General features: G+C 42.4%; 2 protein-coding genes across 9 annotated transcripts in view; one reads left to right on the top strand and one right to left on the bottom strand.

Moving 5' to 3' along the window:
• The window catches only part of KDM1A (lysine demethylase 1A), a 49,236-nt gene extending 40,443 nt beyond the window's left edge, over positions 1–8,793 (top strand). For both annotated transcript variants that reach the window (XM_026102485.2, XM_026102486.2), the window contains 3 exons: positions 2,222–2,349; positions 5,184–5,330; positions 8,394–8,793. In XM_026102485.2, coding sequence (XP_025958270.2) covers positions 2,222–2,349; positions 5,184–5,330; positions 8,394–8,579 — 461 coding nt within the window. In that variant the 3' untranslated portion in view covers positions 8,580–8,793. The remainder of the gene's footprint in view (positions 1–2,221; positions 2,350–5,183; positions 5,331–8,393) is intronic.
• Positions 8,794–21,697: 12,904 nt separating this feature from the next.
• LUZP1 (leucine zipper protein 1) overlaps positions 21,698–27,831 on the bottom strand; it is a 49,795-nt gene continuing 43,661 nt past the window's right edge. For all 7 annotated transcript variants that reach the window (XM_064524898.1, XM_064524893.1, XM_064524894.1 and 4 more), the window contains one exon: positions 21,698–26,467. In XM_064524898.1, coding sequence (XP_064380968.1) covers positions 26,429–26,467 — 39 coding nt within the window. In that variant the 3' untranslated portion in view covers positions 21,698–26,428. The remainder of the gene's footprint in view (positions 26,468–27,831) is intronic.

Below are 27,831 nucleotides of genomic sequence, written 5' to 3' on the forward strand. Positions count from 1 at the left end.
ACATCCATGCTGTCATGTGCTCTCACTTGCTCTATTCGAGAAGTGCAGCAAATAATGCATGTTCTGTTTGCCAGAGAGCAGTATTGTTTTAGTCAGATCTCCACTTTGTCGGGAGGCTGTATTGAGTCCTCCTAGAAGAGGATGATGTGTTTTTGCAGTATTTATGAATTGAAACATTTTCTTAGTTCATTTGTCAGTCTCTTTGAAATATAGTTTCTCTTTGGCCACTTACGTCAAAGAAGGGAAGAGCTCAAACAAGGTCGTAACTTTTCATGGAATGGGACTTTGGCATCCAATTTAGTTACTTGGTTTTGAAAGCCTCAACTTTCTGAATGTTTTTCAAATTGAACTGGCAGTGAAGTCCATTTCATGGAGCTGCATGTGTAATCTGAGATGAACTGATAACAGCAGAGGAACCCTTTCATTTGTGATGTCAAGTCCTTCCCAGTAAAGGTAACTTAGCTGGGGGTTAAACTAATTAAGCTTTGTGTCGAGGGACTCACCATGATGATACTTCAGAGGTCAGGTGGAGCTATTGACTTGTTCTGTATTCTGTTATGTGATCGAGTTGCAGAACTCAATGCTTGTACAGTTTATCCTGCCATAATTTTTCCAAGACTTAGTATTGAACAGTCAGAGCCTCTAGTCTGCTCCACTGAAAGCTGTTTCTCTTGTTGAGCGTCCCTACTCTAGCTTGATGAGCAGCAGCAACTACTCTTATGCATTTTTAAGATACAGTGGTTCCCCCCTGCCTTAGTGTATATATTGGCCCTCAAATTTGGAGACACCACAGCGTGCTTCTCCTCAAAGTTTGCTGAATTGATGCCTTTATTTCCTGTTTTGAGCAACAAAGCCAAGTGATTATGACTGTAGAGAGTGGCTCTCTAAGACTGGCAGATAATGTTAGAACTTCTCTTTAGAAGATGCTTTTCAACCTAAGTAGGCAAAAGCTATTGCTTTGCCCGTTTCCAAAATGGGAAACTGCTTCTGTGGCTGGTGTCTATCATAAGAGGTTCTCAGAAAATATTTTTAGTAAGCGTACTGTTTCTATTTTCATTTATCTTATTAAAAGCTAAGAAAAGGTATATACAATGAGCACTACAAAACAGGTTATTTTTCTTGCAGGTGACCATTTAAAGTACCAACTCTAGTTGAATCTGTTGTGGCTTGTTGTGGCTTGAACAGGAGTTCCCTCAGTAGTTTAAGTCTAGTTCAGGTAATGATTGCTGAGAAAATGTGTAGCATCCGGGAGCTCCATGTATGTACTGAAGCAATTGGCCTGTGCTGCTGTTGCATCTTATTTTGGCATGCCGTCAGACCTGCTGCTGCAGTGTAGACACACTTCCAGATGGAAGGAGCCTGCTACAAGCATCCACTCAGCACATGGCAAAGGAAGTCCTGTCAGAAATGCACAGTGTTTTCTGGATGTCTGACATTCGATTTTTCAATTTTTGACTGTTTCCTGCTTTTTTTACTTAGGGATACATAATGAAAAAAATGAGGTACTTCCTCTGTCATAGTTCTGTTACACACTATGTTACACACAGTTATACACTAATCTCTGGCCAGAAGTAGAATGACCTCATTTGTTTGTACATCCTACAGTCAGGTTAACTCTTTTTACCCCAACATCACATGGGCAGCTGAATTAATTGATAACTGTCCTTTGGACTTCTAAATTATTCTCAAAATTTCTGCTTTTCTGGGTAGTTTTGGCTCTGTTGAGTTGTATTTAATTTGAATGTGCTCACGTAAGCAAGAAATATGATATTTTGTGCAAGTGACCTACTTGTACAGATAACTTCGCTGCTGTGCTGATGTTAATCATACCTAAATTTTATCAGAAATTTTCTATTTTTCTATCAGATTGTTTGGAAGATATTGACATTAAGTCCCAGTTGAAGATTCTATTTAAAACAAATGATGTCTTCACTAAAGAAAACCTCTCTTGCCTGCTGTCCTTCCTAATAAGAGAGAGTGTGTTAATTTTTAATACATCAGTTGTTCTGATGATTTGTGATAGTACAATAATGTATAGTCATTTATCTTTGTTTTAGTAATTTCTAATGATGGCGAAAGATTTAGGACTACTTTTGATGGATTTATTTGTTTGTTTTTCAGATGACTTAGCTTCAGCTCCATGCTTATTAAAATTTGATTTAAATATTTATCTTACTAAAATGCTAGTTTCCAATAATTCATTTTCTCCCCACCCGCTTAGCACCGATTTTGTTGGCTTTAGTCGCTGGAGAAGCAGCAGGGATCATGGAAAATATCAGTGATGATGTCATTGTTGGACGGTGTCTTGCCATTCTCAAAGGCATCTTTGGCAGCAGTGCTGTGCCACAGGTTAGTACAGCTAGCTCATTTGGGTAACTTTCCTCAAAGCTCTCCTCCACTGGGATTTTTATATACTAAGGTAATATTAAAAGCGTGTGATAACTTTAATATACTAGTTTTCTCTGATCATTTGCTAACTTAGACTATTTATTTGTTTGGTACTTTATGTGAGGAATAAATTCCCTTCATTTTCTTTGTTGTAGAATAGTTATAGGTCTCTTTGAATATGGCTTTTAACATCCTCAGTCTGTTAGAGCTTTTCATATGATGGGCAAATCCTCCCAGCAGACAGTAAACATCTTAATAAGTCAATCTCATATTTTGGAAGTGCTTGGTCAGTTGATTTTTATTTCCCAGACTTGGGAACACAAGAGAAGGAAATTCCAGGCTTGCCTTCCTGATAAATCAGCAGCTCCTTCTTTGAACCTTTTGAAGACAGTTTCATTTCTTAATGAGATCTTTCTCTGACAGTAACTTTGAGACTCTTCTGTCTACAAGTGCTGTAAAAATCAGCTACTCTCTACTAGGTTTTTCAAGTTAAAAGAACACACTAACAAACAGCAGAATCTTGAGGAATATAAATTCCACTGTGGATAAATAACACAGTTAAAGAACTTATTCGACTCTTAAAAATATTTCAGTGTATTAACTGATAGTTACCTGTCATGGATGACTACATATACGGTCAGTCATTTAAAGGAAAAAGCAGTTCTTGTTTGTGATAAGTGAGTTCTGTGAATGATTATTTTAGGCATATTCTCACTTCGGGTGCTTATGTGCCACAAGTAGTTGGTAGCAGAGAGATTTACTGTCTCCTGGATCCCATTCATCAATCTGGATTAAACATCTCATCTGTTGTATTTGATGAATAAGTATATAAACAGGAGCTTGCTGTGCAAGTGCAGTTCCTCTCAGCTATCCAAAACGGGGAAGCAGAAAAGTTAAACCAAGCCAACATTTCATTGGAATGTGAACCATCCTTCTCTTTCCTGTACTTTTTCTTGTTACTATCTTCTCTGCTCTTTCTGGTTTCAATTTTCATTTCCCCTAAGATAGATGGCACCAGTTTTCCCTCTGCTATTCATCCACACGTGGGAACTTTTTCAACCTTGCTGTGTGCTAGCCTCTGCAAAGTTTGTGTCCTCTGCAGATAAGATTCCATTTTTTTTACTACCTGTGTCATAGTACATGTTTTATCCTCTAACCATCTTTCTTCCTCCTGTTCATAGGGAGTCCTGATTACCATGCTTGCTTGTCAGGATGGGGTGGGGGAAAAAAGCATGCCTCAGCATCTTACCCGAGGCCTACATGAGTGTATGGATACATGAACACCACACTTGTTTTTTAGACTGACTGCTGTCTGTCTCAGTACCAAGGAGGCAGTACTTCTGTATTTTGCTCCACAATTGTCTGGGTTAGCCATACCTTCAAGGCAATGTCAAGAAAGCAAAATTTCATTCTGGTTTTATTCCCTGTGTTAAGTGTTGCAGTCTTAAGTGATTAGCAGAGAGAACTAAGAAATACATAAAATGCCTCAAAATCTCTTCTTTTAGTCAAACATACATGTGATAATATACAGTGTCATCACAGCGGTCTCCATTTAACCGGGAGGGAAACATGAGGTTCCATTTTTGTCAAGAAGCAGTCAATCTGAGAGGCTTGCTTATCAATCAGTGCTTTACCTTTTGGATTAAAAATGTGCTGGAAGTTGTGGTGGGGAATTTTCTTTGGTTAAGTCATCAGATCATATTGGGAAATGTGGTCCCAAATTCCCAGTGGCTCCTTAAACCTTGGGACATTACCCTAGTCCTTTGAGTGTTTTCCACAAATTCAGTGGAGGCCATCAAATCTAGTCCTGCTAAGTCAACCTCAGATACATTTTTCTCAGATCTCTTGGTACTGGGGTCCAGGAGACTTCCCCTGCCAGGACATGGCATGGGGCATGCTGAAATGTTCCTAGTTTCTGGAAAGCTCCCCTGCTCAACAGAGCCTCTCCTCCTGCTAGACAGAAACTGTCCTGAGAAGGTCTGTTCAAGTAGAGACAATTCCATAAAATACCTTTGTGGCTAAGGAGATTAAGTTCCTATCTTGATGTTTGAAGTTTTTCAGGATGTAGTACCTGTTAAAACTCAATTACTAATTTGGACAGAGTCTGGGCTACTATTTTAAGGTTCAGACCCATCGCTCTTCAGTATTACATTCACAAGGTTATGAAGATGTCCCCTTTTCTCTTGACTCAGGTGCTCATGCCTTAGACGGATACTGTTCATGCCTTAGACGGATACTGTTTTGAGTCCTTACGGTGTTCCTACTGTTGCATCTTTCAGTGGAATATCTTTCATCATGACCAGTACCTTGGCAAACCAAACAGACTGGAGAAATAAAGATGTTCGTGTAGGTGCCCATCATGCAGTCATTTTCCCAGATGAGTTATAGACATTAGAGGCCTATACTATAGTTAAAGCAAGAGGAAACATTCAGATATTCTGTGGTTGAAAGAAAAGGAGTGAGAAGGGGACATTGTCCTTATGTTAGTAATAAGAGGAGAAAGAGAGGAAATGTACACAGTATACCTTTACTGCTGACTACAGTGTCCGAGTTCCAGTGCAGAAGCTGTGTGGAATAGTTTCTGGCAATATATCTCAAAGGATTAAAGCTCCTGCTAGTGAAGACAAGTTATTTACCACAGTATTTTTTATTGTGGAATATATATGTGGAGTTCCACCATTAACGTTAGGTTAAGGACTTTGTGTTTTCTATTCTTGCAGTTTGCATCTTTGGTATTTTACACTAACTGTAGAACTTGTGCTATGCCAGCAACTGACATTTCTCTCTTGTCTCAGCCCAAAGAGACTGTGGTGTCCCGCTGGCGTGCTGACCCTTGGGCCCGGGGATCGTACTCCTATGTAGCAGCTGGGTCTTCTGGAAATGATTATGACTTGATGGCTCAGCCAATTACTCCAGGACCAGCCATTCCAGGTGCTCCACAGGTGAGAGAATCTCTGAATTCTTTGTAGAAGTACCTCAGAAAAATACGATGCTTTTCCTTAGTCCTTTATATACAGCAGCAATTTAGATAACTCATATCTTCTTGCTAATGATTAGCACCTGTAAAAACTCAGTTTTCTATCCAGGAATTGTGCCTCCCCAGGTTTGGTCTCATTTCTATTTAGCAAAAAAACATTTTTATTCAGAAGATCAATTTGATAATGTCTGAACACAGTATTAAAATATTCTACTTGCATTGTATTTCATAGTGCTTATTTATGTGGTGCATGACTGTATTTAAATGAGTCACAGTGACTTCTTTCAAAACTTAACCTATGACAACTGAATGGGTTTTTCTAAGACAAAACTCAAATTTTTTAAATGAAAATTGTCCTGTTTGAATGTTACCTGCTTCTCTTAAACTCTGCTTCTAAAGATTTCTCAAGTAGAGTGCAGTTTGTTAGGAATCAGAATTAATCAAGTTACTGTGAGTTTGCTTGTAGCCTGTCAGCTGGGAAATGGCAACCATTCGTTTGGTTATGAGGTAATGTCTGTTAACCAAAGATCGCTGGAGGTGGCTAACACTACTGTACTCTGCTTTTTGCAAAGGAGGCAAGCTTACAAGTTCAGTGAGTTACAGGAAAGAGGGATGGGTTAGGCTAATATATTGCAGTTGTCATTGGGATTGGTATAGAAGCAGACAAATAATCTATCCCAGTTCACAGTGCAGAAACTTTTCAGTCTCAAACTTTTTTTTTCCCCCCTCACTCTCTTGCCCTTCTCCATTCACACATACCTAGATGTAATCTCACTTCCAGCAGGAAAATGGACATTAAGCACAGTGTAAATGTTTTAGGACTTTAAGCACAGATTTTTCATTGAAATTCTGAAGAGGAAGGTTCAATTTTGAAGTGATTATTTCATGTCCTTGAAAGTGAGCATCACCTTGCACTGTAACCATTATTGTTGCCTATTGTTGTTCTGTTCTGTTCTTGGCTACTAATACTGTCTTCCAAAGGTTAAAAGTAGAAATTCACTTTACCTATTTCCTTCCACTTCTCCCCTAAAATGTCCTTGCAGCAAATGATGGAGGCTCCCAGAGTTGGCACCATTTCTCATATTACATGTTTCTAAAACCATACAGTGTTTGCAGAGTAAGTCTCACATTAAGAAAATGCCTGTTCCCTACTAAATCCTGAAGTTATTTCAGACATTTACAAATACTCAGTTAAAAAAAAAAAAAAAAAAAGCTGAAAAAAATAGAGGCAGATTTTAAGCACAGGTGCCTCTGGAGAAGTAGCTGTAAATATTTTCAGGGAGGATAAAACAGGGAGGAGAGATGGTGAAGACTAGAGGAAGAGGAGAAGGAAGCAAAAGTTCTCTTCCAAATGGGGATCCAACACAGTATAGGCCTGAGTCATCTCCAGCTCCCTTTGAATGGTGGAATCCTTGAAAACAAAAGCCATTCTGGAAACACCAGCAGGAGGCTGTAGGGCTCTGAATTTATTTAGATTCTTTTTGTAGTGATATAAGTCATTAATAAACATAGCTAGGGGTAGAATTGCACCATGCAGACTATAATACATGAAGCTTAGTTTTCCTCCTACTTCTTATGACACTGTTAATAGGTGACTTGGGTCTCAGTATAAAGAGAGAAACTGCTAATTCATCTGAATTGCTGGATAGGTTTTCTTTTGCTTGTATTGGGCTAGAGTTCCTTTTGCTTGTATTGGGCTAGAGTTCATGTTCCAGGGTCAGAAGGGATCGTTTGTCTTAAATATGTAGATCTGTTTGTCTGTGCACCAGAGGGACCTCAACAGGCTGGAGAAATGGGCAGAGAGGAAGCTCATGAAGTTCAACAAAGGGAAGTGCAGAGTCCTGCACCTGGGGAGGAATAACCCCATGCACCAGGACTGGCTGGGGGCTGACCATCTGAAATGCAGCTTTGTAGAGAAGGATCTGTGGGTCCTGGTGGACAAGCTGACCATGAGGCAGCAATATGCCCTTGTGGCCAAGAAGGCCGATGGTATCCTGGGCTGCATCAGGAAGAGTGTTGCTAGCAGGTCAAGGGAGGTGAGCGTTGCCCTCTCCTCAGCCTTGGCGAGGCCACACCTGCAGCACTGTGTCTAGTTCTGGGCTCCTCAGGACAAGAGAGAGAGAAAGCTACTGGAGTGAGTCCAGGGAAGGGCTACTAAGATGAGGGAGGAGTCTGCTACTAAGAGACTTGAGCATCTCTCATATGAGGAAAGACTGAGAGAGCTGGGACTGTTCAGCTTGGAGAAGAGAAGGCTCAAGAGGGATCTTATCAATGTGTATAAATACCTGAACGGAGCACATAAAGAAGACAGACCGTGCTCTGCTTAGTGGTGCCTACTGACAGGACAAGAGACAATGGGCTCAAACTGAACCACACTAAGTTCAGTTTGAATGTCAGGAAAAAGAAAAAACCACCTTTCTACTGAGAGTGTGACTGTGCACTGGAACGGATTGCCCAGAAAGGTTATGGAGTCTCCATCCTTGGATATACTCAGAAGCCATCTGGACATGGTCCTGAGCAGCCTGCTGTAGGTGACCCTGCTTGAGGAGGGTGGGAGGAGGGTTTGCACTAGATGATCTCCAGAGGTCCCTTCCAACCTCAACCATTCTGTGATTTTGTGATTCTGTAGTGTTGTAGATACAACATTCAAATGCTTTTTCAGTATACACCTGGTGGGCTCCTCTCCTGCCTATTTCGTTCTGAAAGTATTGTTTTAAAGTAGAACTCTATAATCTTTTTATCAAAACATGATATTGGAAAGTGTAATCACTAAATGTGAGGAAACAAACATGAAATGCTCTTGTGAAATGAAAGATTTATATAAAAGACTTTCCTGATAAGTTGTAGGACAAAAATATTTTTGATAGGCTGTACTTCATACACAGTAACTTCATGCTATGGAGACTGGTGTCTGATTAGAGGACTTCTAAAATTCTTTTTAAAATATCTGTTTGCCGCAGAATCTGAAGGAATCTGAACTAAATCTGTGCACAGGTCTTAACAGTGTGTTTTCTGTTCCTTTTCTCAGCCTATTCCTCGCCTGTTTTTTGCGGGAGAACATACAATTCGCAACTACCCAGCAACTGTTCATGGTGCTTTACTGAGTGGACTGAGAGAAGCAGGTCGCATTGCAGACCAGTTTCTTGGGGCCATGTATACTTTGCCTCGCCAGCCTACGCCTGGGGTCCCCACACAGCAAACTGCCAGCATGTAGAGCAGCAGAAGGTACCAGAAGAGGAGTGATAAAACCACAGTGCTCTTGTTGTGAACTTGTTCTGGGGATGAAGATATTTTTGTGGTCTGTAACAGTGTTTACTGAAAGGACTCAGCCTTGGGTTGCTGTGTAACACTTCCGTTAGAATGGCCTTACAAAAATTTACCTGACCTTTGTCTTGGCACCCTTTTTTATTAAATCTCTTATAACTGTTTGAAGTGTCAACGTACACAGAATTCTTTACTAGCAAATTGGTCCAGAACTCTTTTGGCTCTGCAGATACTTTTTGAAAGTCAAGCTTATAGCTGGAATTTTTTAGTTTGTTTTCTACCTATTCATGTATTTACGATTTGGTAATTGCACAGAAGGCCCTCTAGAAACTGGTGGCTACTAATAGTAGCTTACTGTAGAATTTATGCAAATTTTGTTGTTTGTTTGAAGAATAATATTTTTTGGCCAAGTTCTGTTAGTCTTATCTGTCATTTGAGAATTTGGTGCAACTGTCTCCCTGCCAGTAACAGCAAATCACAACCTCTCAAAATGGTCCATTGACTGCTACCCCATATGCATCCTGTTTTAGAAAGAAGGTTAGTATTCTGAAGTGTGCTAAGTATACTGTTTCATTAAACACTCTCAATGAAAGAAATTGTCACAAATGGGTATTTTCAAGATAAAAACTAGAAAAGTTATTTCTTTGTATAGAAACAGTATTGCCTAGAAAGTAAGCTAGGTAAAGGACCTCATCTCTTGACTCCTGTCTGCTACATGTGGACATTGTGGGTTCTACTGGTGTGGGGTGGTTTTGTGACTGTTTGTTTCCTTCCAAAGTTTGGAGGACCATGTTTCGTTTTTGCTGGGAAGGTGAGAAGATGTTGCAAGTCCCATCATAATGGTTCCTAAAGTCACTTTGGTTTGGCTGCTTTCCCAAATATTTTCCTTCATACTGATTCAACATACCTTCCTTCTAGCACACAGAGCAATCTCATTCTGTTTAAGCATCTAGGTCCTTCTTCCTGCTTCTTCCTTGTCAGTTAGCATTAGACTTCTCTCATTTCTTCCAAATTTTCCCGTTCCCTCCCTCTGCAGCTTATTTCCTCTTTCTTACCCGTGCCCTTTCTTCATGGTCAACTTCTTTGTACTTAATTTTTCCTTTTTAGTTTTACTATTCTCTCTCTCTGAGCTTGGTTTTGGTGCATGTGCAGTCTGTCCCAGGTTCCTTATGTCCTTGTACCTTCTGTTGTGCTGCAGGACTGGTACCTCTCTTGCTCCCTGCTCTTCCCTCTAATTACATTGTCCACATTTCTTCCTCGTGAAAATATATGCTCAGTTGACTGCAGCCCCGCTTGTTTATAGCTGTATCATCTTTGGCTGCGGACCCTCCATCTTCTAGCATTATTTCTCCTACTGTTTTCATGTGCTTCCTTGTAGTAGTTGCAGATCCTTCTCCCTCCTGACAGTGTCTGTCTCCTGGTTTCTCTCATTACATGTTGAAATCACTTAGGGGGCTTCCCCAAGAGAAATCCTTCTAACAAGCAGTGTTGTGGTGGCAGGGGATGCTGAAAGCAGTCTTTCCTCTGATCCATCAGAACATGGATGACTTTCTGCCAAAAGGCTTTCCACCTCTCTTAAATCTCAAGCTAAGCTGGCCTCAGATGCCCAGTTACCATCTTACGTCCCTAGAGCTCTTTAGAAGGCTCTAAAACTACAAGCTGTTGAGCCCACTAACTTGATGTGTTACCTGGTAAATGTTACAAGAATTTTTTTGAGGAACTTTCTCCTAGAATAGCTAGGGCTCCCTAAGTGTAGACATGAGATGTCAAATGCTAAGCCCATTTGAAGTGCCTGGATTTTTTGCCAAGGGGGAACCCTGTGTCCCCACCCTCTGTCTAAACTAGTGCTACCCTCACCGCGTTTCTAACTTTGCAAATTTTGTTGTCACTTGGACCCTTTCAAGAAAGGGGTACTCCTCAGCAACACTACTCATCTTCCCTTTCTCTTCGGGAGGCAAGACTGACCTTGTGATACTTGGTCAGGAAACTGCCAGTGAGGTGGGACGGGAATTGGAAGTCCAGCAGAGCACAGAGGAAGGTTGTCCAAAGGATGACTGAGAGGCTTAGACTCAAGGCTCTCTGGCATTGGTTGAGGTTAAAGGCTATCTGCACCACTTGCCAGAGAAAATTTTTTCCAGCACAAAAGAGTAACAGACTTTTATAGTCTCTCAACAACTGATCTAGTCTCTTGGCTAGGAAAGTCTGATTGAAGAGAGGGAAAGAGGATTTGGGAATTGGGGTGCCACCTTCTGTCATCAGGCTTTCTGCCTCTTATGGGTCTCTCCATGTTTGTGGGGTTGTTTGCTGTTAGCATTAGAGAGACTGCTGTTCCTGGCCAAGAGTACTCTCATCTTATGCGCTCTAGCGAAGCATCTAAATTGTGGTGGCTGAAAATCAGTAATTATAAAGCAGGACTTTGAGATCCAGATGCACTCCTGTATAAAAGGATTGTTGCCTGTTTTTACCAATAACCCAGTGTTGCAAGATGGGTAGAATGGAGGGACAGAGTGGTGAATCTTTTCTCTCAGAGTTGGTGAATCAAAGTTCTGGGAGTTGCTGAGATTTCAGCAAGGGTACTTGCTCCAACTGTGTGCTGTTATGAACTGGCAAACACTTTTCTCAGTATTAGATAAGGAGTTGCCTGCTGTGCTCACTGGTGTGATTCTCCTATAGGCTGGCCCTGGATGGGAGTGTAATGCTATCCTGCAGCAAGAATGGATAGTGTCAAGCAACTGTGAATATCTTTAAGGTGATCTTAAAGGACCATTTTTCTTTGGGTGATATGAATTGTATGTGGATGTCTGGTGGAGGAGAGCTGTTTAAGTCACTTCTGCTTGGAGTGCATCTGTATTTCATACTTCAGCATCTGACAAGTTCATTTTTTTTCTCCTCATCTGGTGAGTTCTGTTTATGGACTGTCTCCTTAATACAGGAAGAGTAAAGCTGGCCTACCAGTACTTTAGCAGTTTGTTGAAAGGTTAGACTTTATAGCTACGCCGTGGGACTTGTGGCCAGCCTGGCAGCTAGAGAGGAGCGTTTGTTAATTTAGTGGAAAAGTGGGGTACGAGGAAAGAAAGAAAAAAGGACCCACAGTTGGGTTAGGCTCTCTGTTTAGGAGGTGGATAATAACTAATAACTTCTTCTGTCTCCTAGAGGGGAGAAAGGGTGTACTGAAAAACATGTAAACCAGAGCAGATGAGAGAACCAGATTCTCTATGTTCTTCTGGTTAAACCTGAGCAGCTAAGACTACCTGGAATGATACAACTCACTGAAACCCTCATCAGAAGTTCCCCTAGAATTGCATAGCATTTGACAGGTTGATTGTATGGGTTGTTTTTTGGGTTTTTGTTTGTTTGGTTTTTTTAAGACTAACTTAGTTGTCATCAGCTCTGACATCATCACTGTTATGCTAAGCCCTTAGAATGGGGTGTCCTCACTTTCATGAAGATGGGTTGTATAATGGTGCCTAAGAAGAAGGACCTCTCTGTTTTGATCAACAGTGGTAATGAAGGCCCTTTCACCACAACTTAGATTCTTGATGGGAATATTATGTATCCATATTGGACTTAAACCTGCTCACGCTGGAACATATCTGTTGAATTGTGTCTGCTTGGAATAGTTTTCACCTTGTGTGTAGGAATGATCTGATGCTTATTTGCTCTCCTGTCCTTAACCAGGGAAGGATGTTTGACAGTGATGAGGCTTGCTTATGCCCTATCAGCATTTTACTTGATGTTCTTTAGAGAAGAATTAAAGAATAGTCATTCTTCCATTTGCTTGAAAGGTAAACAAATTGAAGAACTGGAGGAATAAGAGGCTATGGATTCCAAAACAGTCTTTTAAGAATGCTTAAAATCTTACTGGAAGTCACTGGAGCTCATGTTTCCAGCATGCAAGCCTGTGGCAAGTGGACTACAACTTTCTCTGGTAACTTCAGAGGATGATATTAGGAAAAGTTTGTACACTGGTCTGATCTGTAGTGAGAAAGGCAGAAGTGGTTTTGAGGGAAAGATCACATGCATCTTGCCAAGCTCCACTCAAAAAAGCACTTTTGGCCCACTGGAAACTAAAGTAGTCTTAAACTTAACATAGCCAAACTATGCTTGCTAGACAAATAGCAAGCCACTTCTGTACCAATCTACTCATATTATCTTCAGCTTCTTTGTTCTCCTGCTTTAAGTTAATTTTGAGACTTTAGCAGATTATTCAGCAGGCTAAATTCTGTCTAACGTACAATAATTTGCCTAAGACGTTCAAATGGAAACAGACTTTTCACTCTGCGTGTTGCCATTGGTTTGATTGAGAGGGATTTGTTTTTCACCCGTGATCATCAAAGTCTCCTCTCTTCCATATATTATAAGACATCTGAAAAGCATGGTGACTACTGAAATAAGAAGGTGGAGATGAAGCTGATAGAAGGTGCCCCTTACAGTTCCCACCCTTTCTGAAGGTGTGCAAGGAGTTGGTGGGTGTGAGCTGCTGGTGGTGACATAGATGAGCAAAAGAAAGGGATGCCAGGAGGAGGCCCTGTGATTTGGTGTAGCCTGTTTGTGGCTTTTAGAGTTTTTCACTGGAAGGTACTGATCCCTCCCCTTCTCCAGTGTTTCTGGGGACTCTGGCCCTATTCCTTAGCCAGGCTCTACTGACAAGCTCAGTAAGTATAAGTGAGTGAGCAGCTCAGAGTACTTTCAGCTCCTAGAAGTGTTTCAGACCCAGCATGGGTACAGATAAGGCTGTGCAGCTGGATAGTGGACTCCTCGGAGCTGCTCTCCTACAGTACAAGTCCTGCCTGGCATATGGAGAGTGGCATTGGCTGCGATCAGAGCAGAGGAGAACAATGGCTGAGTGAAGGTCAAAGACTGTTCCAGTGGTACTTGTTCTGGTTGCATCATATGGGATTGCTGGGATGGAGGGGGAGAACACTGCATACATGGTCACCCGAAGGCCAGCTGGAGTTTGCAGATCTGGCCAAAGGTGGCCTGGGTATCTAGTGATGGGTCAGCTCTGCCAGGCCATGTGGTGTAGCTTCCATTGCTTGTCCAGGAGCAGGAGGGTCTTGTACTCCTTGCAGCACTGCCAGCATGCAGTACTTCTTGAGCAGGTACTCACACAATATTTAGCAGCTCTTGCTCTGCTGTTCCTATCATCCCTGAATTGCCTTCAGCTATGCCTCAAATGGTAGCTCCCAGTCCAGGCTATCAATGTCTGTGTTTAGGACCGTGCTGCCCTGCCTGCTCCCCGCCTTGTGCTAGGGTCTGTTAGAGGGGCCTTTGGTCTGACCCAGAAGGGCTGTTCCTATTTCTCAAGTGTTGCCTCCACATTTCTTCCTGCCATTGTGACCTACTGAGGAGGAGATGACATTGCAACTAAATGGGTCACCAAGCCCTTGACATCTCTAGCATACTTTCTTGTGGTCCATTCTCCCACCTGCTGCTGTTTGCTTGCCCTTCCATCCCTGTAGGACTTGCCTGATCTATTTCAGCAGATCATGGACCACCTTTATTGCAGATCTGAGGCAGCTGGGCATTGTCACAAAACCTTATAATCAGGTTTGATTGCACCCTCTTTTGCCTTGCTTTCCCACTTGTTCTTAGGGACTCACCTCTTTTCACTCTACTCCATGGATAGGTGAACTCTATTTCCGAGATCAAAACAGATCAGCACCTGCTTTGGAAGGAAACAGTGCCCTTTCCTAGTGGGAGCTCCATTTCTGTACTAAATATGAAGGACCGCAATAATCTACCATGGAATTCTGGATGATGAGTGAATGCATGCATTCACAAGTCAGGATTGTGAATTTGGGTGGTATGAATCTGCAGAAAGTTTTGCGTTTCTCAATTTTCCAGATGCCTGTCTTTTTATCTGGTACTAGCATCTATTTTGCAATGGACTACTGTTAGCTCAGGGTGTTTGTGTTCAGTCTTTATATGGAATTTACAATATTTGCTATGGTCTTGCCTGTAATGGAAATTAATTACGAAGCACGGGTTCTCCCTGTTTTGTTATCTTAATGATTGACTGGATGATAAACCTAGAGGAGCAAGTTCACTGGGTTGTTTTCATTTGTTTTTTGTTTTTGTTTTTTTCTATTATGAATCTTTTCAGCTAAGTCTCTTGCTATAATGGCTAGAAAGTTCAACTGAGGCTATTTTAGTCAACAAGATGCCCAGAGTTGATCTTTCTGGATTTAAGTCATAAAGTAAATTAATCCATAAAGTGAGGTGACTTGAGTTAGATTTGTTTGTATATTTCAGAAGGCTCTTTTTAAAAGTGGTGATACTTCCACATGAATTACTTTTCCAAAATTGGTTACCAAAAGAGAATTGTGGTGGTTTGTAAACTTCCTGCTCTTACCAATTAATTTTTATTTTTAATGTATCTAAATTCTGAAGGTGCAATGTTTTTTTTCTTTTTACTCATATGGAAGGAATATGGAAACTTTTTTTTTAAATGTCTGTATTACCATTCTTGCACATAGGTGGCTATTGGAGAATTACTGGCATGCTTCTAAACCTTATTCTCTAGGTGTTAGCAGCATCAGCTGGATAAATACATTAAAAAAAAGAAAACCAACAAGTCAACTTTAGATAGATCAGTGGAGAAGGTTAAAAAAAAAAAAATTCCATTAAATTATCTGTGCATATCAGTCTTGGAACGTGTATTACCAAAGAACAAATTGTCTTCAAATTAGCTTTTTTACAGGTTTGCCAGTTCATCTGCTGAAAGCTGTTGCCCCTCTACAGAGTCTTTTGGCCTGTATTGGCAAAGCTCTTGCAGAGCTTGTGGTATCTCTTTGTTCATTAGCGCTAGGTACCATTGGCATGAAGTCAATGTGTTGTTTAAAAACCCACTGGAAAATGTCAGTAAAAGGTGCTGAGAAACACAACAGAAAATCCAACGCAAATATTCATCTCAAGAATGCACAGTCCAGCACTGGAAGCCTTTGTGTGCACAGGTTCAACAAATTCTTGGTCAAGGAATTCATGCATGGAGATAAGGAACTGAATACCAGACCAATTTCTCTATCACATGTGGTTCTTTCCCATTTCTGGCCAACTAAATGCCACGGTGATGTGGTACCAGGAGGCTTCTGGTCACACAGTAGTGCCATGTGACTATAGAGTCCATACTTCAAAGAAATACAGAACAGTCACACTTGTATTGTAGCTATTTGTTCAATCATTTGGTGTCTTGCACAATGTAGGAGTAAGGAAGGCTTATATGCAGACTGTCCATGCTTCAGTTAAATTAATAGTGGGCCTGTTCTCGGACCAATATACTCTGAATGACTTTTCGTAGTTTCTCATGCAAATATTGTCCATTTCAGTACATGCTTCATAAAGTATCAAGCAAAAAGATTCGTCAGGTGACTGTTCACAGGTGTCCATTTGTGGAGCTTAAGAAATGCAATTGTCACCATTCGTGCCATATTAGAGTATTGCAGGTGGACAGCAAACGGCAAACTTCAGACTTATACCAAATAAAAGATGGCTGACGAAGAGGATGACTGTGCAAAGATGTTTCATGGAAGATTTTGGGAAAAGAATTACGATAATGTTTGAAATACCTATTTAGGGTGGAGTTTATCTCACCTAACCACATATATCTCCTCTGTGCTACTTGTGCTAGTTGTGTAGACTCTCCTTGTATTCATACTCTTCTAGGGAAACTAACTGTGTCCTTAGCTTGAAGTCCAAATAGTTTCAGGGCCTTTGAGTCTGTTAATTAGGGCTGTCTTTCCTTTGAGCACTGGTAATGCAGGACCCTTCATCTACACCCCCCAATATGATCTCTCATGGGTTGGATGACTACTGTCTTTGTTAGAGCCTCTCCTTCTCCAGGAAGGAAAATAGTTGGTAGTGGGAAGAGATTTACCAAGCAACCTTACTTGTCAAAATGAAATAAGTGGGGTGCTTTGTTTTTTGTTTTGTTTTCTCCCTTAATGGTATGTGGCCAAATCAGCCACATCCACACACCTTGGATGGTGTTAGTGCAATTATATACCATGTCCTGCCAGAGCTCAAGGACTTTCTAGTGATGGTTTGCATTTATTGTTTCTCTCTTGCTGACCCCTTTGTTTTCTCCAACTCTCACAGAGACTGCTGTGGATATATCTTATGCTTGGGGATCTGCTGTCCTGTGGGGCCAGAAGTTTGGAGATCTGTTTTATTAAAGTATTTATTGGGCCCCATCAATGTTACTGCATCTCTCCAGGGAGGGACTTTTTCTGGTTGCTGTTGTTTCCTCTAAGTAGGTAATATGGGGTCTTGCAGCAAATTGTAGAAAAGAGAACAATGAAACACAGTGCGTCAGACCCATCCATTCCTCCCCAACTCCCACAGTAACTCTAAGGTTATTTGTTTTGAATGAGGGTAGATTACCTGCCTTCTAGAATTCACGGTTTATGAGACAGAGCTATCTTTGCCTGCCAACCCACCCTTAATGGGGTGGCCTTTTTACCCCCTCTATGGGATCATGCCTTTCAGAAGCTCCTGTGTTCGTTTATCTTTGTGGAGTGGTCCTAAGTACAGATCTCTTTGAAGAGACATTGGATAACCACTTGGTTTAGACTGTAGTAATCTGCTGAGTGTAGTCCCTGGTAGTAAGCACCTTATGGCAGTGTAGTGTTATCACCAGTAGCGGTGCTCAGTGTGTCCATCCTTCTGCAAAGCTTCTGAAGAGTTCCCTGTTCATATCTGCACCAAATGCTGCTCCTCTGCTTGAGTGCAGAGGTACTATGCTAGATTTTGCAAATGGTGATGAAATGAATGTTGCTTTGCTTCCAAGCCACCTCTGGGTAACTGTGTCTGTGTGGAATAGTGCAGGTTACCCAAGCTTAAAACAGACATGTGGACCATCACTTTAAAATACAAATTACTTACATTGGTGCTATATGAGATGTAGTCATCGGGGACTTCCTCTTCCTCACTCATAGTCCAGTATACCTTTCTTTCAGATTTTTTTGCTGTGTCTTGTGTGCTTATGGCTTAATACATGGGGTGATTCAGGTCTCAGCCATGACCCACTGATACATTTATGGGACAGAATTGTCTCCAGTCTCAAGGCCCTTGGCAGAGTTAGAACAGATGTTTGGATAACATACTCCTGTTCTCAGCAAGTTTCTTCCTTAGTCACAGACTACAAAGCTGACTTCTGCATAACCTGCAAAGCTTGTCAAACTGCAGAATTTGGATACTTCTTCCTGATTCACTAAGGACACTGCTGCTTGGTGGTCTCAGGTAAGCGTGGAAATATATTACTGTAACTAACAATGTATGTAACAGACTACTGAATTCCTGTTTATAACAACAGAAGACAAGAGTTATTTAGCTATAAATGGCAGAGGACTTAATTTATGATTGACAACATGACTGGAGTACTCCATGTACTCTGTTTGCCTTTATTAAGTCTTGTGCCTTACCTGATACTTTACTTATGAGCCTTAGCCCAGAACTGCTGGGTTTCCTGCTGTCTTCTGCTATATACAGCATGTTCTTGTTTCATTCCGGTATTCATTTTGATTAGGGTCAGCCCAAGAGGGAGCATGCTCTTTGAGTGGATAAGAATCTAGGACGTTATTTACCTACACTTCAGGTTATTTGGATGGATGGATCCAAGATGAGGGTACAACACATTCAGCATCCTTCTGCAGCTGAAGCGTGAATTCAGAGTCTTTGCTGGGCCACGTGCATGTTTTCAGAAGCAGAAGCGATGCTGCAACTTTTGGAGAAAACAGATTCCCTTTTTATTGGCAACTCATAATAGTCTTAGAGGCAGCTGAGCCTTTTGAGAAGACAAGGTAGCAAAGCTGCTCCTAAAGGGAGGTCCTGGAAGCTGGTCTGTGGTAGGAAGGGGTGGAGCAGGTGAGATCTTGGTGGGCCTGAAGGCACCTGGAAGAACTACAGCTGGGGACATTGAGCCAGGGGAGATGTGGTTTCATGATGGAAAGGGTAAACAGGAATGAACTTGTCTTGACCTTCACCTCAATCTAGTTGTCCTGTTCAGTCTACTTGTTTTTATTTCATTACAATCTTGGCTTTTTTGGGTGTTCCACAGGAGTATCCTGGGTGGCAGCTTGAAGTTAATGACAATTTTATGGCTAATCCAGGCCTAGTTCCCTCACTGTTAGAGGGATGGTGGTTTGTTCACCATGGCATCACAACCCGTACGATCAGCCCCAAGTAACACAGAGATACTATGTGCCGAAGGTAGTGAGAGCAGTGCTGGGTCCCAACCTGGGTCTGTAAGAATTAATGTCAAATATGTTCACTGACAAACATTGGGGTTTTCAGCAAAGAAGGAAACAGTTTGTGTTCCTGATAACATGGTGATTTTAAAAAGTAATGGCTGTCTGTCTGTTAGTAGACAGTAAATACAGAGGGAGGTGGTTCTAAGAGGTAAGGCTGTTCTATGTGAAAACTTATGCTAGGAAATAAAACATGTCTTAGGTGCTGGCATGCACTTGTCCATATTCTTAAACTGGGAGCAAGCTCCCTGGTATGGGGATTGTGCCAACTCTCTCTCTCCCTAATGCCTGGGTGCGGTGTGGGAGTAGCAGGGGCTGGGGACTGTGCTACCAGGAGGCAGTCTGGAAATGCAAGCAAGAAATGCTTGCCTCTGGATTGGGGAGGGAGGTGGGATAAAAGTCTGTGAAGTTACATGACACAGCCTGGTCTTAAAGCCCTAAAACAGGCTTGGGACTGTTCCAGTACAGATGTAACCTTTGGAGTCCAAGGAAGCTGTGGACAGAGTTAGATAATTCCCCTCCCAGCTGAGCTCTGCAATGACAAAGCCACAACCTTAGGGACCTGCTTACTCATTTATTCTCCTCCTGACCAGGTGTGTTCTTGGTTATATTATGACTGCTTCAGCAGGAGGAGCTCCCTTCTTGCTTGTTCTTCTGAGGACCGACAGCTGTTTGAATCCCCAGCAGGCTGAGGAGAAGGAGCTTAAATTTTCCCTGTCTTGGTGATGTCTAGGTCACTAAGTGATACAAAATATGAGACTTAATCGGGTGGAGTTTGATAGCTGTGGCCGCTGTGCATGAGTTGGTGCTGTCCATACGTTTGGAGTGTGTCTAACATAAAAGACCTTTGGGGGACTGAAGGGTTTAGGTATCCTTAAACTTTTGTCTCCACAGCCTGATAAAAGCTAGGCAGAATGACTGGGACAGATTCCAGTTTAAGCTGAATGCTGAGAACTAAAAGCCAAAACAATTGAGTATGTGCATCTATGTAAGTGCCAGAAAACAAGGAAATAAGACAGGGTTTCAGGTGCCTTGGATTAAAAAGGATGTCAATAAGGAGATTAACAAACACACTGATTACTTGATGGAAGGAAAGGCGCTCTGGGAACGTAAATAGCTGGTAAAAGGCAAGCTGTGTCCCTGTGCCAGGGAAGAAGCAGCGCTGTAAATTAAAGGAATTTACAGTTAAATGGAATAGGCTCTATAGGTGAACCATCCAGACCTGTGTAAGTGTAGTGGCGTATTAGGACTATTTTTCTAATTGGAGTTGTGATAGTGATGGTAAGCAGATGAGTTTGCGAGGAGAGGAAACACAGTTAAGGAGACCTGTCAGCTACCCTTGTAGCTTGGGTAAATGCTGCTTTGGATGTGGTAACATTAGCACTACTAACAGTTGTATTAGTGGCTGATCAGGAACCCACAAGAGGAGAAGCAACACTTGATTTGATCCTGGGAAGCATGCAGGATCTTCCTAAAAATGTTACCATTAAGGAGTTGTTTCACAGCAACAACCTTCTCACAGGCACAGCAAAAGCAGAAGGTTCACAACTGGATTAGTAAAAGAGTACGACTGTTTGTAGACAATGTGAAAACTACTTAAAGCCACCAGAGTAAGTAGAAACAACTGCTCAAAAAGAACAGAGTAAAGAAGACTAAAGAAAAATAAAGTTTTTATGGCTAAATAGCACACTGCAGTGCGCTAACGCAGGAGTGTTGAGCCCAGCCTCAAATCATAAAAATGAGAAGAACCATGATGTGGTACTTGTGTGAGGTGTTGGCCTGGGGGCAGACTTAAGGCAGGCATGGAAGCTATGAATATTAACTCTTCTTTTACACATTTGCAAATCTCTGCTGTCCCTGGCAAGCCAGACAAAGCAGCACTTGTCTGTAGGTTCATGATGCTCAATGGCTGCCTATGTGAACTGGGGCAGAAGGAGAGGTCTCGGACAAGTCAGAAGTCACTTTTCTTCAATTAATATAAGAGAGGGGATGTTTGTAGGACTTCACCTCTAGTTAATGAGCTCTGGCCTGAGAGTAATAGATGAAGTGACAGCTATGAATGGCTCCTAAAGTGTCAGGAAGTATCAATAATGCATTTAATTGTTTAGAGCTTCTGGAATGGTGTCCAGTTTTGTAGTCAGGTAGAATAAACCAGATTTTAAGGAAAATATTTTTTCTGATAAAAGGCCCTTAATGCATAAATGTACTTCTCTCCAAATAATGGGGTGACAGTCATGGAGGATGGTCCTGCATATGCTAGGTACTTGTGTAATATCAAAAATGCCTGAAAGCTGAGTGGGGGAAGGGTGTGCGTGTCAGGGGGATGTTTTTTAGCTAGATGGTATCTGCATATAACACTAAGTTAGGAAGTACGAAGGAGAATTTGCCATCTCTGCTGGCCTCTGTATCCTCCAGCCAGAAGGCCAATGGATCTTGGTTTGACTCCAGTCTATATTACTCGAGTGAAGGAAATCTAAAGTAGCTTGTTTCCCTTTGTAAGAACACTCCGCCAACCTGCTCTCAGAAGTGCCAAGTCCAGATCATCCAGTGTAAGTGGAGAGTGGCTGTGTTCAACCTCACTTGCAATTTGCATATGCGCTGCCTGTACCTTAAATGACTGGTCTAGGAATGGGTAGGACATCTGCCTGGAGATGTGTTCAGGGCAAAAAAGTAGGAATGGGATGGTGAGAATCAGCAGTAACACACAGTATCGCAGGCTGGAGCTGGGCTGTGTCGGCATTTCAGCGGGGGAAGCCAATACCTTTGAGTAATGAACGCTGAGTAGTTCAGCCACAGCCTTAAATACCACACCACAAACACGTAAAAAGAGAGACTTTTATTGGTTATATACTGTAGAGCTGACAATGTTTGAGTCAGGAAAGACATGCAGATAAAGTGTGTGATTACGTTTGGCATGCAGACTAAGAGCACTGTGTAAGAGGTGAGCACCATCTGTATCTGCTATATGGGCAGCCTTGGGAGGAAAGAGCTGGCTTCCCTCTGTTGAGCATGCTGAGACAGGGAGGATTTTGAGAAGGTGAAACAGTGCCGATAGCGCTATTGGACACAAAGTTTGCTTTAGGAAAATAGGGAATACTGTAACCCTGGAGAAGTCGCTTGACTTGGACGAGTCTGTGAATATGAAAAGACTTCTTGCAACGTTGTCTTGTAACTAAGCTGTCCCAGCCCAAACATTTGTCTGCAAATACAAAAAAATAGATTTCTTCTCTTAAAAATACATTCCACGCAGTCTGGAGTGCTGCTTCCTCCAGGCAGGAGCCTGCACTGCATGCTGGACAGCCTAGGAAGATAATCCTTTGGGTGTTTCATTACTGACCATCAGAGGCCTCTGCGAAAAATGGCTTCATGTTTCATCATGTGTAGAGCAGTCCGCTGGAGGCTGGCCTTGTAGCAGTGTTTGAACCACTCCGTAGTGATGTGCAGGGGTGGCAGAGATGAGGTCTACTATTTAGAGGTAACATCAATATGACTATTGCTTCAATCTGCAGCTAAGGAATTGCTCATGTCAGTTGTCTCTTGGAGCACCAAGGTTTTGCCACCCTTCCCTGTGCTTTCTGCCATCTCCCCTTTTCTGGAGGCACTGTCTGCAGAAAGAGATTCCCCTCATCCATGTCCAGTGAGCTGCAGCTTGACAACACTTGGCACTGGTGGCTGAACGTGAAGCTGTCCTCCCTCCATACTACCTGAGCTGCTGGAGAGGCTGCCTTCTGCTCACGGCATTGCCAAGGGAACCTGCAGTGCCTTTTCCAGATACAAAGGAAGCAGCTCCATGAGTAGCAAGCTGCTGGCCCCCAAGCTGGCATCAGCCTTCTCTGGTGAAAGCTGCTGGCTCTCCAAAAGGGACCAGTCTCTTTGTTTCCTTGGGAGAAGAGGCAGAGCACTGACACACTTCCTCTGTACAGCAAATACATTTACAACTTTGGAATTATCCGAATGCTTGACGCACAGCTTCTCAGCATCACCAAGTCCACTGAAAAGCCTGATATATTTATATGCTAAAATTACAAATATTTCTTCAGTGATGGCAATATTTACACATATACTCTATTTTACAGCTGTTCAAAAAAGTGTGCAATTTGAGTAAAACACATCGTGTTTCCTGAAGTCATCACTATAAGTTTAATAATACAATCAGCTCCTATTGCACTCATGATTAGAGGGCATGGCCCCTTTCAATTTTAAAAAGGGTTTTCCTTTCTCAGATTTAATCTCAGTTGTGGTAAAATAACCCAGTTTACAGTTACCAAATGACATCTATATTCATCACTTGCAAGCAGTGAGACTGAGCCTGAATTCAAGATAACGTGCTGTAAAATACTGAATGAAGGACTAAGGCCGCCTCTAGCCTTGCTTTGTCTCCCCAAGGACAAAGCAGCTGGAGAAAAGAAGACAAACTTACTCTGTGAGAAGCACCTGAGGAGAGCAGATAGTGCCGCAGTAGTTGCATTGCTGGGTCTGTTGTGTCCATATCTGAGAGGCTCTTACTGTGCGGTGTGATCAGACAGTACATTTAGAGCAGCAATGACATTCCCTTCAGTTGCCCTTGGCTCTAGCTAAGGAAGAGAGAGGCTCTGGTTGACAGAAGAGAAAAATGGCAACGATTGCCACTGGTGTTTTTGTTTGGTTTTGTTTGTTTTTGTTGTTTCCCCCTGGTTTCAGGAATGTGGCTGCATTATTGGGGTGAGCTGTGGGGCTGAAATTTGAAGGGTAAACCACAGCTTTGTGACCAGCTGCAGAAACTTGAAAAGAAGGGGGCTGGTGAATATGTCTCCCCACTGTGGGACTTGGACAATCCCTGTCCTGCTGTAGGACAGTGATTGTCACCGTGAAGAAAGCCATGAAGTAGATGCTTGGAGCAATCCTCATCCTCTGTGGCGGTGTATGTGCTATGCTGCTTGTCCAGCTGTTGCATTTGACTGTTCAAAACCATGCTGCCTGTTCAAAACCATGCTGCCTGTTCAGGATAGCACTGACACAGGACAGAGGGGGGGATTTCAAAAACTCTGCTCCTCTTATAGGATTGAACTGCAAGGTCAAGTTGGTCAACAGCGGTTCTTCCATAGCAACTACAGCTGGACTTATTTTACCTATCTGGGCAGCAGCTGAGCAGCAAGTCTGGGAACGTAAATGCTGGTAAATAGTTACTGTGGATATCTGAAGAGGCATGTATGTGCTAAGGATCCTTTGAGAAGCCAACTCCCAGGTTCAGAAAGCAGTTATTGCACGAGGCATTCAAGTTGCTGGCTACGGAATGACAGTACTGGCATGGCAAGGTTTTTCACAGCAATATCTGCCATGAAACAGATGGAAAATGGCCTGAGGTAGTGGGGTTTTTTGTTTGTGTGTTTTTTTGGGTTTTTTTTGTTTGTTTTTTAATTAAGGGAAATGTTCACTCTAACATGAAAATATGAGGAAAAGACCCAGAACCCAACATCTTGGGGCTGGCAGAGAGAGGCTAGCTAGCAAGCAAGCATGACCCATGAAAGCACTGCTACAGCACATGTTGCTGCTGGTCAGGCTGAGATGCTATTTATGAGCTGTAAAGAGCCTTGAAGACTGTGTGAAGAGGGAGGGGAAGCTTGTATCATTAAAGCAATCAATCTCAGCAACTTCTTTTTTTTTGTGGTGCTCCTGCCATACAGTCACACCCTGAGCAAGGCGAGGTGCAGGGTGGATGTTGCACTTTCACATGCTAGTTCAAGAATGTATTTTAGTTTCACGTTGCAAAATACACACCAGTTTTTCAAAATATCCCAATAAATAGGGGCAGAGGAGTGTGGCAGAGAATATCAGAAATTTGAATTTAACTGCAAAATTTCAATTTCTTTAGTTTGAATTTTGAGTTTAAAAGCTTTTTCTATTATATTTGATATTTAGCCTATTCTCTGCTAGCACTGCCATCTCATGAAGGGGTGCAAAATAGCAGTTGATAACAGTCTATTTTAATATACTTTAGTTTTAAGATTATTAGAGCACCTGTGCTTAGTACTAATGTAAAAGCATTATCTTTCTGTGTTTTTATGCAACCTGACATTTCTACATGAAATAAAAAGCAATAAAATGAAATGTTAAAAATATAAATTTGGGGGGGGGGATCTAAAACTGCATAGGAAGACATTTTTTCAAAAATAAAATCTTTCTCCTTCTTCCACTTAGACTTTATTAAAAAAATCCTATGACTGGAACACTTTCCTTTTAGGAAATACTTTACAGATAGTGTTTTGATAGATATTTTCCAACCAGCTCTGTTCTTCGGTTCATTTGCCCCTCACAATTAAGGCATATATGACCAACGCAGAGGGAAGAAATATGACATACACATGTGTGATTGGATAGTCTCCCACATTCACCTTCCTCAGGGCAGATGCTGTGCTAATAGCTTCTACCTGAGTACCACCCGTGGCTACTGTGCAGACTGGAGAGGTGGTGGCTTTCCCCAACAGTTATGCCACCTAGCATCTTGTCCTGTGAGCATTTTTGCATTTCCATATTTGCAATGGTCTCTGGCTGTACCTGGGTCCCAGCCAAGGCAGATGGGAGGGCTCTGAAGATGGGCATAGCCTGGGGCTGCCTAGGTAGCCCTCCTGCAGCTCAGCTTAGGGTTCAGTCTCCCCTCTGTTTTTGGAAGGAAGAAGGGCATTCTGTGCCCCAAGCCACAAGAAAAGCATTTCTTTGTCCCTTAGCATTCAATGGCTGAGAACGAGCAGCAGAGCTGGTGCTGGCGGAGTTTGATGGACATAAAGCTTTGGGCAAAAAAGCATGCCCGTCCAAGGCAGGAGAAAGTTTCACTGCTGTCTGAACTGCTGTTTTGTTTGGCTCGGTGTAAGATCTCAGCCAGTAATGAATGGGTCTTGCCTCGTGCAAAGCTTGTGGCAGAGGCTGAGACCAATGGGAAAGAAACTGCTTCTAAACAACAGTTTCTGCTCTCCTTCCCTGTTCACCTTCTCCTGTTAGTGTGTAAAGCAACCAGTGGGGAATGTTTTCCTCCCGACCATAGATTGAGGGTGCTAGCAACACAGGTACCGGAGGTGATCACAACTCAAGTTAATAAGGGTATATTAGAAGAATGCAAACTTTCACTAGGAACCTGAACACTTTCAGTTGCGGAGGTGTGTAGGACAGCTATCATGGGCAGGTGGACTGTAGTCACAGGGATATTTTTGGGATCTTGTCTAAATGAAGGTGATTAATGAGGAGTTACCTCTTTCTGGGGAGTACCATACTTCAGTTTGAAAGAGTGACCATGCACTCAAGGTTTCCATATGGAAATAGACCTATCATCCTATGGAGAAAATTCAGATTGCAGGTACAGAGATGAGAAGTGGGAGTCCCCTGAGCAAAGTGTCTGCAGCTGCCTCTTCAGCAATGAAGGAAAATTCACTGGTAAAGCTCCTGTACCTCGCAAAACTGGTTTCAGGCTAGCTGAAGCCTCTGGAGAGGTTACAATGCAGGTGTGACACCTGTGAGCTTGGTAATATCCTGTCTCTTGCTCCACTATGCAGAGTGTTCGCTTGGTGGAAGGGAATACAATTCATCTCCTAGATGTTGTCCGGCAGGAACGGGAAACACCCTATAAGAGAGAACCCCACAGTATCACAGACTGACCAAGACCTGTGGCTGCCTTTGGCAGCATTTTTGCCCTGGGAAAAGCATCACCATTCTGCTTGAGCAGCTAGCCCAAAGCTCATCAGGATCCAGGCCTGATGGCAAGGCAGGTAGAAGGGAAGGGGCAGGATTAACTTCGAAGACATGTACCTGGTTAGGTTTTATAATGGAATAAACCCAAAGCAGAATTACTCAGCCCTGTCCCCACAGGCTTTGCCATCATCTTTTACTATGCTGGAGCACACCCAGCACCCATCTCTAAGCTAGGGAGGTGGATTTTGCACATGCAAAACCACCTGACAGCAAAGATGCCACTGAGCTAACCTAACACCAGATGTCTACAGAGCACGTGTCTCCATGTACAAGGTGTTCGGGCTTCCACTGCAGCTAGTGGAAATCTGAGCAAGACGGATCCTGCTGACAAATGATAGTGTCTGTGTTATGGTAACCTAAATTCACCCAAGGTTCTGTTCTGTATTGACTGTATCTGCAGAGGAAAAAGAAGCACAGCACAGCTACCTCAGGTACAGATGTCTACATTGAGTCAGATGAATCTCACTGTGATTAACCCGTCTTAGTGACCACACAGACCATCTCTGCTGAGTCTCTTTTCTCAGTTACCAACAGGGACTGTGTTAATTCACTACTCAGTACTGCAAACACTACTGATTTCTAGATACCAATCTAAGAAGCTCAGCTGGAACTGTGTTCCCCTTGGCTCTTCACTTTGTGCATCTTCACCAAGAAGAATGACCTTGCAGGGCTCACAGCTGCCTCTCTGCAGCCCTGATGCTGACAAATCAGGGCTCGATAACGCCTATGAACTTCTATTAATGTATAAGTTATGCTGAAGACAGGTTTGAGGTCTTAAGATATTTCCTGCTGGAGGGGATGTGTAAAAGGGGAAGACCCCAGTTTAACTCTTGCAGCCTGTGATGTATTTTTAGCGCTGGCAGTCAGAGCCTGTGGGGTTTGCACACTGGATAAGCTCTGAACCAGAGCCAACAAACATTTTGTGTTGTGATACCATGGACAGAATTCCACTGCTGGAGCCAGGTGCCCCACAATGCTGGGTTAGGTGCCTAAACTCCTACAAAATCAACAAGAAAGATTTTGTTAGCTAAATTAGGATTCACACTGGCAATGCACTGAGCTCTGGGCAGCTACACAAGCAAAGAGGAAATGCCAGGAAAAAAAGAAAAATCAGTCTTTCACATATATATAAAAGCATAGCTTTGTATCTAGGACTGAAAGACTGAAACAATGCCTGGAAACCTGCTGCTTCTTTACAAATGAATGAGGTTGGAATACACATATTTTCATATGTCA

The sequence above is a fragment of the Dromaius novaehollandiae genome, chromosome 23 (assembly GCF_036370855.1).
Source record: "Dromaius novaehollandiae isolate bDroNov1 chromosome 23, bDroNov1.hap1, whole genome shotgun sequence".
In the NCBI taxonomy this organism is placed as follows: domain Eukaryota; kingdom Metazoa; phylum Chordata; class Aves; order Casuariiformes; family Dromaiidae; genus Dromaius; species Dromaius novaehollandiae.